Source organism: Triticum dicoccoides, chromosome 6A (assembly GCF_002162155.2).
Source record: "Triticum dicoccoides isolate Atlit2015 ecotype Zavitan chromosome 6A, WEW_v2.0, whole genome shotgun sequence".
NCBI lineage: Eukaryota > Viridiplantae > Streptophyta > Magnoliopsida > Poales > Poaceae > Triticum > Triticum dicoccoides.
Window position 1 is genome coordinate 34,955,179 of NC_041390.1, and position 15,065 is coordinate 34,970,243.

The 15,065-nt window shown below is 43.3% G+C and overlaps 1 protein-coding gene across 2 annotated transcripts; it reads right to left on the bottom strand.

The window, feature by feature from the left end:
• Window positions 1-1,864: 1,864 nt before the first annotated feature.
• LOC119315037 lies at window positions 1,865-6,741 on the bottom strand. Of its 2 annotated transcripts, XM_037589702.1 has the most exons (10): window positions 6,022-6,741; window positions 5,883-5,927; window positions 5,186-5,272; window positions 4,294-4,344; window positions 3,744-3,881; window positions 3,539-3,658; window positions 2,944-3,005; window positions 2,798-2,853; window positions 2,618-2,721; window positions 1,865-2,505 (listed from the first exon to the last, which is right to left on the bottom strand). In XM_037589702.1, exons 1-10 carry the CDS (start codon window positions 6,736-6,738, stop codon window positions 2,146-2,148), a joined length of 1,740 nt encoding a protein of 579 aa, XP_037445599.1. In that variant the 5' UTR covers window positions 6,739-6,741; the 3' UTR covers window positions 1,865-2,145. The 2 variants fall into 2 exon arrangements, with proteins under 2 accessions (XP_037445599.1, XP_037445598.1); XM_037589701.1 differs by having other exon boundaries at window positions 2,798-3,005.
• Between the last annotated feature and the right edge of the window lie 8,324 nt (window positions 6,742-15,065).

Sequence of the window (15,065 nt, forward strand, 5' to 3'; positions counted from 1 at the left end):
CGAAGTAGTGGCCCAGTTTACAGTTGGTAGTTGTCTCATGGTAAAAATGGGGCAGGAGTGGATGACAGAGTTGATCCAGGTCGTGCATGTCCGAATCGGACGGGTGGGAGTGCCTAATCGCCGTGGAGAGGCATAGCTCGCTTAATTGTGTATGAGCAAACTCGGTCCAAAACAAGTGCATTCTTTCTTATTGGCAACACAATGAAGACAATTTTTGGCAAACCAAAAAAGTAACATGAATCCCAAAGCAACCACAAATGATGGATCCATATACAAGCATGCACAAGAGATAAACCACTCTCCTCAGTTGAGCCTTCCCCTACCTTAATGACAGAGATGAGTTATTCATGGTGTGCATGTTCTGAACAATAGAGAAAAGCAACATCTACTACTCTTATAAAAAACCGAGTTGGTGATGATGGTGTGCCTGCCATCTTGTAATATAGACCGTCCGATCCATATCTGACGGATAGAAAGCAAACCATGCCAATTTTACAAAAGATACCCGCACCTCTCTCCATATTTACAGATAAGGCCTTGCTTCGTTCATCTTTATCTCCCACAAGATAAACTACTCATACAAATGCATCTTGATGTTCCGTGCAACGCATGGGCATCTTGCTAGTATGTAATAAAATTAAGGTAATTAGGTCTAGTTTGGATTTGTGTCCTCGTGCTATCTTGCCTGGTGTAAAATTCCACCGGAGCTATGTCTCACTTATTGTGAGACATACCTCCGCCTCGGCACTGGCGCTACCAAATGCGTCGCCATAGTGAGCCGACCTAGTGAAGTGGTTTTTGTGAAGGTTCTGAGGATTGGTTCATGGAACTTTTCATCGGTTTTCGGAAGGTTCCATGTGTGTTTTTTCTTTATTTTTGCCTTTTTTACGATTCTCATTGATTTTTCTTTTCCTTTTTGATATTTTATCTGTTTTTTTCTAATACATGTCGATTTTTAATACAATTATAAATTCTTTGTATAGACGCCGCACATCTATTTGATATACGAGGAACTATCTAAAATTGTTTAAAAGTATTTTTAGAAAGTCACTAACATATTATTGAAACATGTGAACATTTTTTAATGCAACACATTTTTCTAAAATTAGGCGAACATTTTTTTACATTGTATAACATTATGAAAATGTCACGAGCTTATTTTTTAAATGTGTGAACATTTTTTTAATGTGACAAATAAATTTAATGCTAAAAAATACTCCCTCCGTCCCAAAAATATAAGATCAGTTTTGACACTACATTTTGTGTCAAAAATGATCTTACATTTTAGGACGGAGGGAGTACGTTTTTAATTACTCGAAAAAAATTACATTGTATAAACATCTTTTAAAATGTCATGAATATTTTTTTTGAACGCATGAACATATTTTACATTGTATTTTTTTTAAATGTCACGAACATATCTTTTGAAAAGCGTGAACATTTTTTGAATGTGATGTGCCATTTTCCCTTCTTGTAGATTGTATTGATGTGTTGAACCTTATTCCAGAGCTGGAGCCCAGCTTGGATGTGCAAAAATTGTGGTTTCCACAACTTCCACTGATGGGTCACTAGAAAAGTTCCCAGCCGGTCTGCTATTGGAAGACTATGTGGTGTGATATGGGCCTCGTGCCTGAATCAATAGGTACAAAAAGTTGTCTTAACCACATTTTGGCAGTTTGCTAGTACTCCCTCTATAAACTTCTATAAGAGCGTTTAGATCACTAAACTAGTGATCTAAACACTCTTATATTAGTTTACGGAGGGAGTACATTACAAAGTAATACCGGCCAGATTGTTGTGATTCGAACAGCTTCACAAAGCAGGCAGGGTAATATGAGTATATTGTTGGAAAACAGTTTCATCCTTAGCACCAAACTGATCAATCAATCCAGTGGCATCAGCAGTATGTATCTTTGCCAACATTAGAAAGAAATTCTTTCAAAGAATGCACAAGTATACCAGCCAACAATTCAAACAACACCACAAGTTTCTCTCCCTATCAAAGAAGAACGCACAAGTGTATATGCTATGTCTACCCCAACTTCATCACTGCATGTAGATATCTGGAGGATGATATGCCTACCACTAATCTCATTCATAGGCAGCAGCCCAACTCAAACTTTAATCCAGCGGAATCTATTCACTTCAACTCTGATCAGCAGGATCTTCTCTCTGGGAAGCCTGATGACATGAACTCTGATCAGCAGGATGTTTTCTCTGGGAAGTTTGTTGATTTGAACCCTGATCAGCAGCATGTTCTCTCTGGGAAGCCTGATGACTTGAACTCTCAGCAGAAGGAGCACGTGGGTAGATGATTTCGTAGTGATTTGCCGAGTACAGCAGGGTCACTCTCGGACGGGGAACTCCAGGAACAGTGTAGATATCTGGATCATATCCTCCTCGGACTCGCTCCACTCTGAGGGGTACCTCAAGCGCTCTGGCCAAGGCCACCATCATAACATGATGCGTGAACCGGCGAGCTGGAGTGACGCGCCAAAAGCACCACTGTACGTACAACAACAATAACAGGATAGGTAGATTGAGTGTCATGTATCCAACAATGGATGCATTGGAAATCAGCACAACGGTAATGCAAGGGAGAATATGCATCACTGACATCTTCCAGATTGTAATTTCCTCTGAGCCCGGGTATAAGCGGTTCATACACCTCCCTGTGCGAGCACATCTGGATAGCTACTAGTAATCTGAGGAAAATGAAAACTAACCAAGAAAATGTGTCAGAAACATGAATTGTGATGGACAAAAGGAAATATGAATTCAAGGGTGTTTCTCTCACTGTCTAGTGTCGTATCATCCTTGTTGAAGAACTTGAGAAGTTTCTCTTTACGGCGGCTAAAAATGGCACATATTATGTCAGTGAGATGGAATGCATTCGGCCACAATACTATGATGGAATTGCAGAAAACCAAGCAAGTCAAAAACCTGCTAGTTGATTCTCTGCCATGTTTCCGTCTCATTATTTTCTTGATCAGATTCTTAAATGCCTGAAAGAACCAGCGACTCAATAATTCGCAATTGATAATCATATATCATAGGTTACAATGATACATACAGAATACTGATCAATGGCAAGATATAAAAGAACACACCTAAGATAACTCGCCTGAGAAGCTTTAGTTGTTAAGCATATACTATAGCTAGTAACAAACAGTGAGGTGGCTATACAATAATAACCAGTAGGTGAGCATTGTTGCAGTGCTCAAACAAGCATAAAATTATGTTACTTCCTTATTATATTGACGTTCCTTTGCAAGTAAATTTTCTTAAGGCCGTTGCTACAATTGGGTCGTTAACTTTACAATAAACTTCAAATTTGAGTTTCTGCCAACAGTGCATAAAACTGTGATGGCATACCGCTACTGTTAAGCAATGTGAATCTCCTGCAAATGACAAACAAAGTGTTGTACCGTAACCTGAATAGAATCATCATCCCTTGCAAGCATGTTTATCCAAGAAAGAACATTACCCTCAAAAAAAGAAAAGGAAAGAACCAAGTATGGAGAAGGCGAGAACTTACTTTGCTGCTCCTGCGAAAGTCAGAGTTCCATCGAAGATTTGCATGTTGCATGGACATTCTTTCAACAACACGAAGGAGACGTTGTTCCTCATGTGTGTCCTGCCTATCAATAACTTGCTCCTGTTGTACATTCACGAAAACAGAGAAAGTTAATAAATAACTAAACCTACATCCTATGATAATGAAAAGAGGGGAGGACGATTACAAGGTACGAAAATATGAAGCTCCTGTAGAAACACTCCCCATCTCCAATCACCGATCTATATTCTGAATACGCATCAAGATGGTTCGCCTCGTCAGAAGCAAGCCTATGATGCCTTCTGACTTCAGTGATGGGATGTGTCTGCAACGAACGCACAAATATGAGAATTCAAATTACGCTGAGTTGAACATGGAAACAACATATCTAAAAATGTGATGGAAATTTTGTTTTCATTCAAATCTTCAGGTTTCCATGTTCTCTGGAAATGTTTGAAACCGCTAGTATATAATCCCATCATTGATACTGATTGGTTGTTGTTCAGTAAGAAAACGAGAAGATGTCTATTAACACATGATAAACTCAAGAACAGTACAAGTACGATTCAGGTCCCATCAGATTATCACAACCAAGAGTTAATATACAATTTAGTATTTATAAAGAGAACATGATCCTTCTGAACCACTAATCACAGTATCTTGTGATATAGGGCTTTGATCCTGATTTTTCTTGCACTTCCATTTTGAACATTACATCAGGCAAAATGGAGACAAACCTGGTGGTTCACATGTTCCGAACATATTTCCCTTCCTTCTCTACGAAAAATCTATTTGACAGGAAATGAAGAAAACGAAGTTAAAGACCATACATCCTGCCAGTCTTGCAATTGTACAGAATCAACAAGATCGAGTATTTAAAAGCAAAGACATAAGGGAATGAAAAATAATGGAATTAACAAACAAGCACTCAATTTTTTTTCCCTTTTCCCTGTCAAAAGGAAAAATAATACTGTATAGCAAGACCGCAAAACATGTGCATCCAAAGCTTCTTTATTTTCGGCAACTATTTACATGAATTATATTCCGGGGCTTCTGAACCAGTTCCAGGTACCAATCGACATAATGGCGAAACTTCTCGACCAAATCCTAAAGTGGTCGCCGATTTTGCATGTGAATGGCAAACGATTCACAGGAATTATGTCCAACTATGCAGTCTTGAACTAATGTCTAGATTAAAGTTTCTGATAACAGCATCTGTTTGCAAAGGAAGCTCATACATTTGACTTCAGGCTCTGTTGCCAAAATATTGCAGTAGGACATGACCTCATGATTTCCCCACATTTTACAGACAACAGTTTCAACAAGATAGCCATTTGCTTCAAAATACAATTGCAGATTGTGGAAAGATCAACGAGCACCAAGGGCATTTGTACTTCTGCCAACATTTTCCCAAGATTCCTCCCCTACGCTAGGATGCCACATGACGCTCTAACCAAGATTTCATGCGTTGATTACACTAACAGGTCCAAGAATTTAACATGAACAAACAGAAACCAAAGAAAACCAAAAAATCCCAGTTCTATTTTCTATGCACAAAAAATCCCAGTTCATACCACCCGAGAATCACAACTTCACAAGTGAGAAGAGCGGACAAGATTCAGGCCATACCTTGTTCATGATCCGAGTCCAGTTTATACCTAGTTTGTCTTGCTTGGGTTTCACCTTTACCACAACCTTTACTTGTGATAGTTTCTCCTGCACCACAGAATTAGCATCAGGATCACATATTTCGGCTAACAAGATTGAAATATTCGAGTTATTCATATGAATCGAGTTTTGAGGCTTCGGAGCCAGTTTCAGCCTTTCAGGCAACACATGACAAAAGGCAAAAGCATAGAGCCATGTAATCCCGAACAAACACTCACTATAACAGATGATTAACTTCCCCTATAACACCATTCATCTACACTGGAAACTGGTACATTTTGACATCAAGATTTCTTGCCCAAATATGACAGCAACCACTGCCAAGACATGATCCTCATATCTCCCCACATTTTTCACTTGCAGCAAAAGTGCAAAACATGCTATCATACCAAACCAAATAGAAGAATCAATTAGCACAAGCCTGGACGCCTAAATCTTGAACAGTTGTGAGTAATCACAACAAGATCCTTGCCTACCTCTAAATCTCATAATGCATCACAAGAAGAACTTGAGTAATAATCAGGAAATGCCTAATCGCCAAACTGTCCCCAACATTTCGCCGAGATTCCATTTCAACTGCTAAATCATCCCTGACCTCAAGATTTTAACAGACTACAGCAAGCAATTCCGACCAGATTCATGCCATTCATGCCCATACCTGTTCCTTCTGGTACATCGCCTCTTCCGCGCGCAACGAGTTGTACTGCTCAACAGGAAACCAAGAAACGCTCAAGAACGCACTCCAAGAACTCCAAGAACTCCAAGAAACAACAAGAGCACGTCGCAGAGGCCGTTACCTGCTGTTCCCGTCGCCTGTTGTCCTCGTCGACGGCCGCCTGCACTCTCGCCAGCCACTGGAGCAACAACTGCGCAACCAGCTTGGGGTCGACCGACGGCGCCGCCTCGTCGGGCTCTTCCCGTAGCCCGATCGCCCCGTCGATGGCCGCCTGCTGTCGCACCAGCCGATCGATCATCCCGTGGTCGAACGGATGCGGCGCCGCGTTGGGCTCCTCCCTCGTGGCCGCCACCAAGGGGTCGCTCCACGTAGCCGGCGCCCTGCCGCCGCGGGCTCTGAGTTCCGCGGCGGTGCTCGACTCGGTGACCCCGTCTCCGAAGGCCCCGGCCCTGAATGCCGCGCCGTAGTCGATGGAGGAGTCGGAGGAGCTGCTGCTGCCCGCGGGGCTCGGAGGAGGAGGAATGCCCCAGGGCGGCAGCGGGGGCACCGGATCCTTGCCCTTCCGTCGGTCGAACACCGTGGCGGGGCTCGGAGGAGGAGGAATGGCCCAGGGCGGCAGCAGGGGCACCGGATCCTTGCCCTTCCGGGGGTCGAACACCGTCGCGGGGGTCGACCCATCGGCGCCGCCTCCGGCCTGCTCGAGGTGGAGGGGCGTCGTGCGGGGAGGTGGAGGTGGCGGCGCCGCAGCGCTCGGGGAGGAGCCCCCATGGGCCGGTTCGTCGACGCGGTCCTCCTCGACCGGTTCTGCTGCTCCTGTACCCGAACCGGGTGGCTCCATGGCGGTCGCGGCCGGAGGACTCGCGTGGCAATTCCGCTAACTGGCGGGGGGCCTGGAGAAGAAACTTGTGGAGGGTGCCGGATGGAAAATGAGAGAAGCTTTGACGGCTATTTATTTGGAAAACCCTGATGGCGGTTTGGCCTTTGGGAGTTTTATTTTCTTCAAACAACTACACGTTGAACCACAAAAAAGAAAAACTCCACGTTGAACCACACCTATATTATACCAATATAAAAAGATTCAAAGGGGTAGATCCAAATGATCTCAGCCATCGAACTAAGTCAATCCAATGACCTAGACTGCTTCAATGACGAGCGTTAAACGTGTTTAACATGCAATTAATATTATACCAAATATTGCACTAATCACAGTATTAACACACAAATAATAACATACCTAATATCCCCGTGCAATTAATATATTACCTAAATATTAACGTGCGTTGCACATGCGCATTTACTAGTTAGTACAAGATAGGCACACAGGTCCATTTGCAGCTACAACCCACATGCATACATATTTATTTACAAGAAATGCATTCGGCGACACATGGCTAATCCACCACCCAAGGATGCACATGCACTAGTAGAAAAAGGGTCATTTGTCCCGGTTTATAAGGTCCATCTGTCCTGGTTGCGGAACCGGGACTAAAGAGTCGTTACTAATGCCCTTGGCTTTTAGTCCCGGTTCTTATACGAACCGGGACAGATGGGCCTCCACGTGGCCGCTGTGGCGAGCCCAGGCAGGAGGGCCTTTATAGTCCCGGTTGGTGGCACCAACCGGGACCAATAGGCATCCACGCGTCAGCTGTTCAGGGGCTAGGGTTTTTGGTTTTTTTCTGAAAGGGGGGGGGGGTGGATTTGGGGGTTTGTATGGTTAATTAAGGTGTTTCATATATTGTGTTAGGTAGCTAATTAATTAATAGAGAGAAGTGTCCTCTTTTATCTTCGTGCTTGGTCGATGCTACGTACTATACGTATAGAGAGGCCCTCGACACGCTAGCTAGTAAGAAAATGAAGGAAACCATTAAGTACAGAACTTCGTCATGCATACCGAGAGAAGTGGTCGACCTCTCCTCCGAGAGATTGGTCGAACAACAAGTATTCGTATTATCTATCCGACGCTACTGGCTACATACATATACAATATGTAAGATCTGTTACAATCCCCTAGCATCTGAAATCAAGTTCCACATGGTATTCTCCGGCTTTATTGATGATGTGTCAAGAAAGAATCTCGCTAATTCCTCTTGAATTGCTTTCATGCGATCTTCTAGTAGGAGTTCATTCCGCATCTCCCACGTCTAATTTGAAGAAGGGGGTTAATACATATATATATATATGAATGAAACTCAACAGAAATGATGGTGTAATAAAATGAAATTGTGAATATTATTGCTTACGCACATAAATTGCCTTTTAGAGTAGCCCTGCACTAGTAGAAAACAGGGCTATGGTCCAGGCCGGCTCAGCCCATTAGTCCCGGTTCAGTCTAGAACCGGGCATTGGTCCCGGTTCGTGAGCCCAGGGGGCCGGCCGGGCCACGTGGGCCATTGGTCCCGGTTCGTCTGGACCTTTTGGTCCCGGTTGGTGGGACGAACCGGGACCAATGGGCCTCGCTCCTGGCCCACCACCGTTGGTCCCGGTTGGTGGCTTGAATCGGGACCAAAGGCTCCCCTTTAGTCCCGGTTCATGTCACCAACCGGGACCAATGAGGTGCCTATATATACCCCCTCGCGCAAGAGCAGAGCACAGTGCTCTATTTTTTCTGGCCGAGGGGGAGAGGGCTTTGTGGTGCTCTAGCTCACCTCCTATGCACATGAGGTGTTCGATGGAATGCCCGAGCCACACTACTTAAGCTTTCTCCTCTCGAAGCTCGACCTCCAAGCTCCATTTTCCTCGAGATTTGTCTAGATTTAGCGGTCCGTCACGCCCCGTCCCCGTCTTCACCGCCGTCGATCACCTGCGCCGATCTCATCACCGACACCACCGTGGTGAGCCTCTTGTTCTTATCTTCTTTCTGAAAGGAAAAATATTCTTACTTGTATGTTTAGATAGATACTTGTATCATTTTCTTACATTTATTATTGCATCTTATATAGTGCGATGGTTTTGGTATCCGCCCCCGTCGGCCCTTGTCCTGTCTATGATTCGGATTTGGTATGTATATTATCTTTATAACTATTGGTTCATTTATTGTTTATGAAAATTATGCTGACTAACATGACATAGATTTTATTTATCTAGGATGTATGTGAATCGGAAATGCCAACCGACCCTATTGTCGAGAGGTTAAATTTAGTTGAAGAAGAAAACAATTTGTTGAAGGAAAAAATAAAAAAAATTGAGGAGGAGAAGATGATATTGGAGTTGCATGTTGCGGATGTCGTCGATGATCACAAGATCAAGATGGATGCAATGCGCTTGAAGATTAGAAAGATTAGAAAATATGCCATTCATACCGAGGCTTGGTATCATTATGCCGTTGGATCAATTGTTACCTTGGTTGCGATTATGATCGCATTTTTTTTCGCATTGAAATGTTTTACTTAGTTTCAATGTATGGTTTAATTAATTAGATGCTATGGAGAGCTATATGTTGTTAGATGAGAACTATGTATGCACTTTGGTTTTAATGTGATGATGATCTTCTATTAATTTGGACACTTAATTATATATAATGCACGCAGATGAACCGGCAATGGATGTACGGTGACAGACACACCCGCGGGTACATTAAGGGTGTGCATGAGTTTCTCGATGCGGCTGAGGCAAACAAGCAGAATGGTTTTATGTGTTGTCCATGCACTGAATGTGGTACGAGGTCTTACTCTAATCGGAAAATCCTTCACTCCCACCTGCTTTACAAGGGTTTCATGCCACACTATAATGTTTGGACGAGGCATGGAGAAATAGGGGTTATGATGGAAGACGGCGAAGAAGAAGAGTACGATGACAACTATGTGCCCCCTGAATACGGTGATGCTGCAACGGGGAGCTGGTGAAGATCAAGAGGAACCAGACGATGTGCCCAATGATGCTGCCACAGGTGAAGCTGCTGAAGATCAAGAGGAACCAGACGATGTGCCAGATGATGATGATCTCCGCCGGGTCATTATCGATGCAAGGACGCAATGCATTAGTCAAAAGGAGAAGCTGAAGTTCGATCGCATGTTAAAGGATCACAAAAAAGGGTTATACCCCAATTGCGAAGATGGCAACACAAAGCTCGGTACCGTACTGGAATTGCTGCAGTGGAAGGCAGAGAATGCTGTGGCTGACAAAGGATTTGAGAAGCTACTGAAAATATTGAAGAAGAAGCTTCCAAAGGATAACGAATTGCCCGACAGTACATACGCAGCAAAGAAGATCGTATGCCCTCTAGGATTGGAGGTGGAGAAGATACATACATGCCCTAATGACTGCATCCTCTACCGCGGTGCATACAAGGATCTGAACGCATGCCCGGTATGTGGTGCGTTGCGGTATAAGATCAGACGAGATGACCCTGGTGATGTTGACGGCGAGCCCCTCAGGAAGAGGGTTCCTGCGAAGGTGATGTGGTATGCTCCTATAATACCATAGTTGAAACGTCTGTTCAGAAACGAAGAGCATGCCAAGTTGATGCGATGGCACAGTGAGAACCGAAAAAAAGATGGGAAGTTGAGAGCACCCGCTGACGGGTCGCAGTGGAGAAAAATCGAGAGAAAGTACTGGGATGAGTTTGCAAAGGACCCAAGGAATGTATGGTTTGCTTTAAGCGCGGATGGCATTAATCCTTTCGGGGAGCAGAGCAGCAATCACAGCACCTGGCCCGTGACTCTATGTATGTATAACCTTCCTCCTTGGATGTGCATGAAGCGGAAGTTCATTATGATGCCAGTTCTCATCCAAGGCCCTAAGCAACCCGGCAACGAAATTGATGTGTACCTAAGGCCATTAGTTGAAGAACTTTTACAGTTGTGGAATGGAAACGGTGTACGTACGTGGGATGAGCACAGACAGGAGGAATTTAACCTTAAGGCGTTGCTGTTCGTGACCATCAACGATTGGCACGCTCTCAGTAACCTTTCAGGACAGACAAACAAAGGATACCACGCATGCACGCACTGTTTAGATGACACTGAAAGTATATACCTGGACAAATGCAGGAAGAATGTGTACCTGGGCCATCGTCGATTTCTTCCGACCAACCATCAATGTCGAAAGAAAGGCAAGCATTTCAAAGGCGAGGCAGATCACCAGAAGAAGCCCGCCATGCGCACCGGTGATCACGTGCTTGCTATGGTCAATGATTTACACTACGTAGTCTTTGGAAAGGGTCCCGGTGGACTAGCTGTTCCGAATGACGCTGAGGGACACGCACCCATGTGGAAGAAGAAATCTATATTTTGGGACCTACCCTACTGGAAAGACCTAGAGGTCCGCTCCTCAATCGACGTGATGCACGTGACGAAGAACCTTTGCGGGAACCTGCTAGGCTTCTTGGGCGTGTATGGGAAGACAAAAGATACACCTGAGGCACGAGAGGACCTGCAACGTTTGCACAAAAAAGACGGCATGCCTCTGAAGCAGTATAAAGGTCCTGCCAGCTACACTCTTATGAAAGAAGAGAAAGAAATCTTCTTTGAATGCCTGCTCAGTATGAAGGTCACGACTGGCTTCTCGTCGAATATAAAGGGAATAATAAATATGCCAGAGAAAAAGTTTCAGAACCTAAAGTCTCATGATTGCCACGTGATTATGATGCAACTGCTTCCGGTTGCATTGAGGGGGCTTCTATCGAAAAACGTCCGATTAGCCATTGTGAAGCTATGTGCATTCCTCAATGCAATCTCTCAGAAGGTGATCGATCCAGAAATCGTACCAAGGCTAAGGAGTGATGTGGCGCAATGTCTTGTCAGTTTCGAGCTGGTGTTCCCACCATCCTTCTTCAATATCATGACGCACGTCCTAGTTCATCTAGTCGACGAGATTGTCATCCTGGGGCCCGTATTTCTACACAATATGTTCCCCTTTGAGAGGTTCATGGGAGTCCTAAAGAAATATGTCCGTAACCGCGCTAGGCCAGAAGGAAGCATCTCCATGGGCCATCAAACAGAGGATGTTATCGGGTTTTGTGTTGACTTCATTCCTGGCCTTAAGAAGATAGGTCTCCCTAAATCGCGGTATGAGGGGACACTGACTGGAAAAGGCACTCTTGGAAGAGACTCAATAATATGCAGGGACGTATATTCTTGGTCTCAAGCACACTACATAGTTCTACAGAACTCTACCTTGGTGACCCCGTATGTCGATGAACACAAGAACAGTCTGCGCTCCAAACACCCGGAGCAGTGCGACGACTGGATTACATGTGAACACATCACGACTTTCAGCAGTTGGTTGGAAACACGTCTCAGAGGTGACAACACTGTTTGTGATGAGTTGTACTTGTTGTCCAGGGGACCATCTTTGACTGTATTGACTTACAAAGGATACGAGATAAATGGGAATACATTTTACACGATCGCCCAAGATCAAAAGAGCACCAACCAAAACAGCGGTTTCCGCTTTGATGCAGCAACCGAGAGCGGAAAGGACACATATTATGGTTACATAGTGGACATATGGGAACTTGACTACGGACCTGATTTTAAGGTCCCTTTGTTTAAGTGCAAATGGGTCAATTTGTTAGGCGGCGGGGTACAGGTAGACCCACAGTACGGAATGACAACAGTGGATCTGAAAAATCTTGGGTACACTGACGAACCGTTCGTCCTAGCCAATGATGTGGCACAGGTTATCTATGTGAAGGACATGTCTACCAAACCGAGAAAAAGAAAAGATAAGGAAGCGAATACATCATACGATGAGCCAAAGCGCCACATAGTTCTTTCAGGAAAAAGGGACATCCTGGGAGTGGACGGCAAGACAGACATGTCTGAAGATTATGAAAAGTTTCATGAAATTCCTCCCTTCAATGTCAAGGCTGACCCAAGCATCCTGATAAACAATGAAGATTATCCATGGTTATGGCACAATAAGCAAATGACACAAGCGAAGAAAAAGTGAAGACTTTCTCCCGCAATAAGCAAATGCTATGTGGGTGAAATTATGATACCATCCCAACTTTCAACTTTTTCAGAGTTCATTTGAAATGCTTTCATGTCTTATGGTTCGAAACTTTGATACTTCGAAAGTGATTGTCCATTTTGTACACGAAGTGCATCAAGTTTTTGTCGTAACCCTCTCTACTTTTTGGAACATGCTATGTGGGTGAAATGATGATACCATGCCAACTTTCAACCTTTTCAGAGTTTATTTTGAAATGCTTTCCAATTTCAGAGTCATTTAGCTCAAAGAATGAATTAATAGCAAACAGAATGAACTACAAAACTTTTATGAAAATAAAAACAATCAATTAAAATATTATGTTATGATCAACTAAAACAAAACTATAATATTCTTCAATAGCAAAAAGAATATAATTTTTGTGACCTAAAATCAAACTATAAGTATTTAATTGTAAGTATAAATAAAAAATAAATAGCAAAGAAGAAAAAAAATTCTATTTCTATAGTAAAGTTATTCATAAACTAGTGATTCACACAAATTTTATAAAATTCCAATTTAAACTATTCAAAATTTTAAAACTAATGGCACTAACAGAAAGTTTATAATTTTTGTGACCTAAAATCAAAAAGAAATCACTAAAAAACTATAAGTATTTAGTTGTAAGTATAAATAAAAAATAAATAGAAAAAAAATTCTATTTTTATAGTAAAGTTATTCATAAACTAGTGATTCACACAAATTTTTTAAAATTCAAATTTAAACTATTCAAAATTTAAAACTAATGGCACTAACAGAAAGTTTATAATTTTTGTGACCTAAAAGCAAAAAGAAATCACTAAAAAACTATAAGTATTTAGTTTTAAGTAGAAATAAAAAAATAAAAAACCAAAAAGTGTAGAAATAAAAAAGAAAAAACCAAAAAAAATGCCTCCTACTGGGCCTCCACGACCTGAATACGACTAGAAACCCTACATGGGCCAGGATTCAGGCCCGCAGAGGCCCAATAGGCCCACAGGCAGTAGCAAGTTTAGGCCCGAAAGCCTGCATTAGAGAGGAGCTCGAATGGGGAGGCACAACAGGACTTATAAACCAGTGCCGGCGCCCTTCAGCTAGCGATGTGGGACTAAACTTTTGGGCGCGGGCAGCACAAGGGCATTGGTCCCGGTTGGCGGCACCAACCGGGACCAAAGGGGGCATTGGTCATGGTTCGTGGCACCAACCGGGACTAATGCACACCTTTGGTCCCAGTTGCTGCCACGAACCGGGACCAAAGCCTTTTCTATATAAGCAAAGACTTAGCGTTTTTTCAGATTTCATCGCCAGTTCCCCGCCCCGACGACGCCGCCAGGCTGCCCGAGCTCGCCCCGACGATGCCGTCAGGCTGCCCCGCCGTCGCCGTCGCCGTCGCCTCGCCCGTGCCCGTCGTGGCCCGCGCCCTCGCCATCGCCCGCTGTCGCCCGCCGTCGCCCGTGCCCTCGCCGTCGCCCGGGCCCCTGCCCCGGCCCGCCCCTGCCCCGATGCGGCCGCCCCGGCCCGCCCCCGCCGCCGTCGCCCCGCGCCGCCCTGGCCCGCCATCGCCGTCACCCGCGCCCCTGCCCCGACGCCATCCTCGCCGCCGACCTCTCCTTAGCTTGGTCCGGCCGCCGGCGCCATCCCTTTGCAAATTTTTGTTCATAGATGATAGAGATCAAATGATGATTTTTTTGTTCATAGATGCATGATAGATGATCAAATGATGTTTTTTTGTTCATAGATGATCATATGATTTTTTTAGGTTATTTTCATTTGTAGAATTTTTTTATGTATCTAGGAATATTTTTGTTTATAGATGATAGATGATCAGATGATGAATATTTTTGTTCATAGATGATAGATGATCAAATGATGATTTTTTTGTTCATAGATGATAGATGATCAAATGATGTTTTTTTTGTTCATAGATGATCATATGATTTTTTAGGTTATTTTCATTTGTAGAAATTTTTTATGTATCTAGGAATATTTTTGTTCATAGATGATAGATGATATATATGATGATGTTTTTTTTCATATATATGATGATGTTAGTGGAGAGGAAAAAGTAAAATAAGGAAAAGGAAAATAAGTAGAGAAAGAAGGAGAAGAAGAAGGAGAAGACGAGGAGAGGAAGAAAAGGAAGAGGAGAAGAAGAAAGGAATAGAGGAGAAGAAGAGAAAATTAGAATATATATTCTATTTTCTCTTTTCTCCTCTATTCCTTTCTTCTTCTCTTCTTTTTTTTCTTCTTTTTTTT

What these genes read in the sequence shown, in the direction of transcription:
- LOC119315037 (XM_037589701.1), bottom strand. Translation starts at nt 6,738, where the DNA reads ATGGAGCCACCCGGTTCGGGTACAGGAGCAGCAGAACCGGTCGAGGAG. An exon ending in ACAGGCGACGGGAACAGCAG is followed by an intron (nt 5,928 to 6,021) that starts GTAACGGCCTCT and finishes CCTGTTGAGCAG; the next exon opens with TACAACTCGTTGCGCGCGGA. An exon ending in GCTTCATATTTTCGTACCTT is followed by an intron (nt 3,659 to 3,743) that starts GTAATCGTCCTC and finishes AATGTACAACAG; the next exon opens with GAGCAAGTTATTGATAGGCA.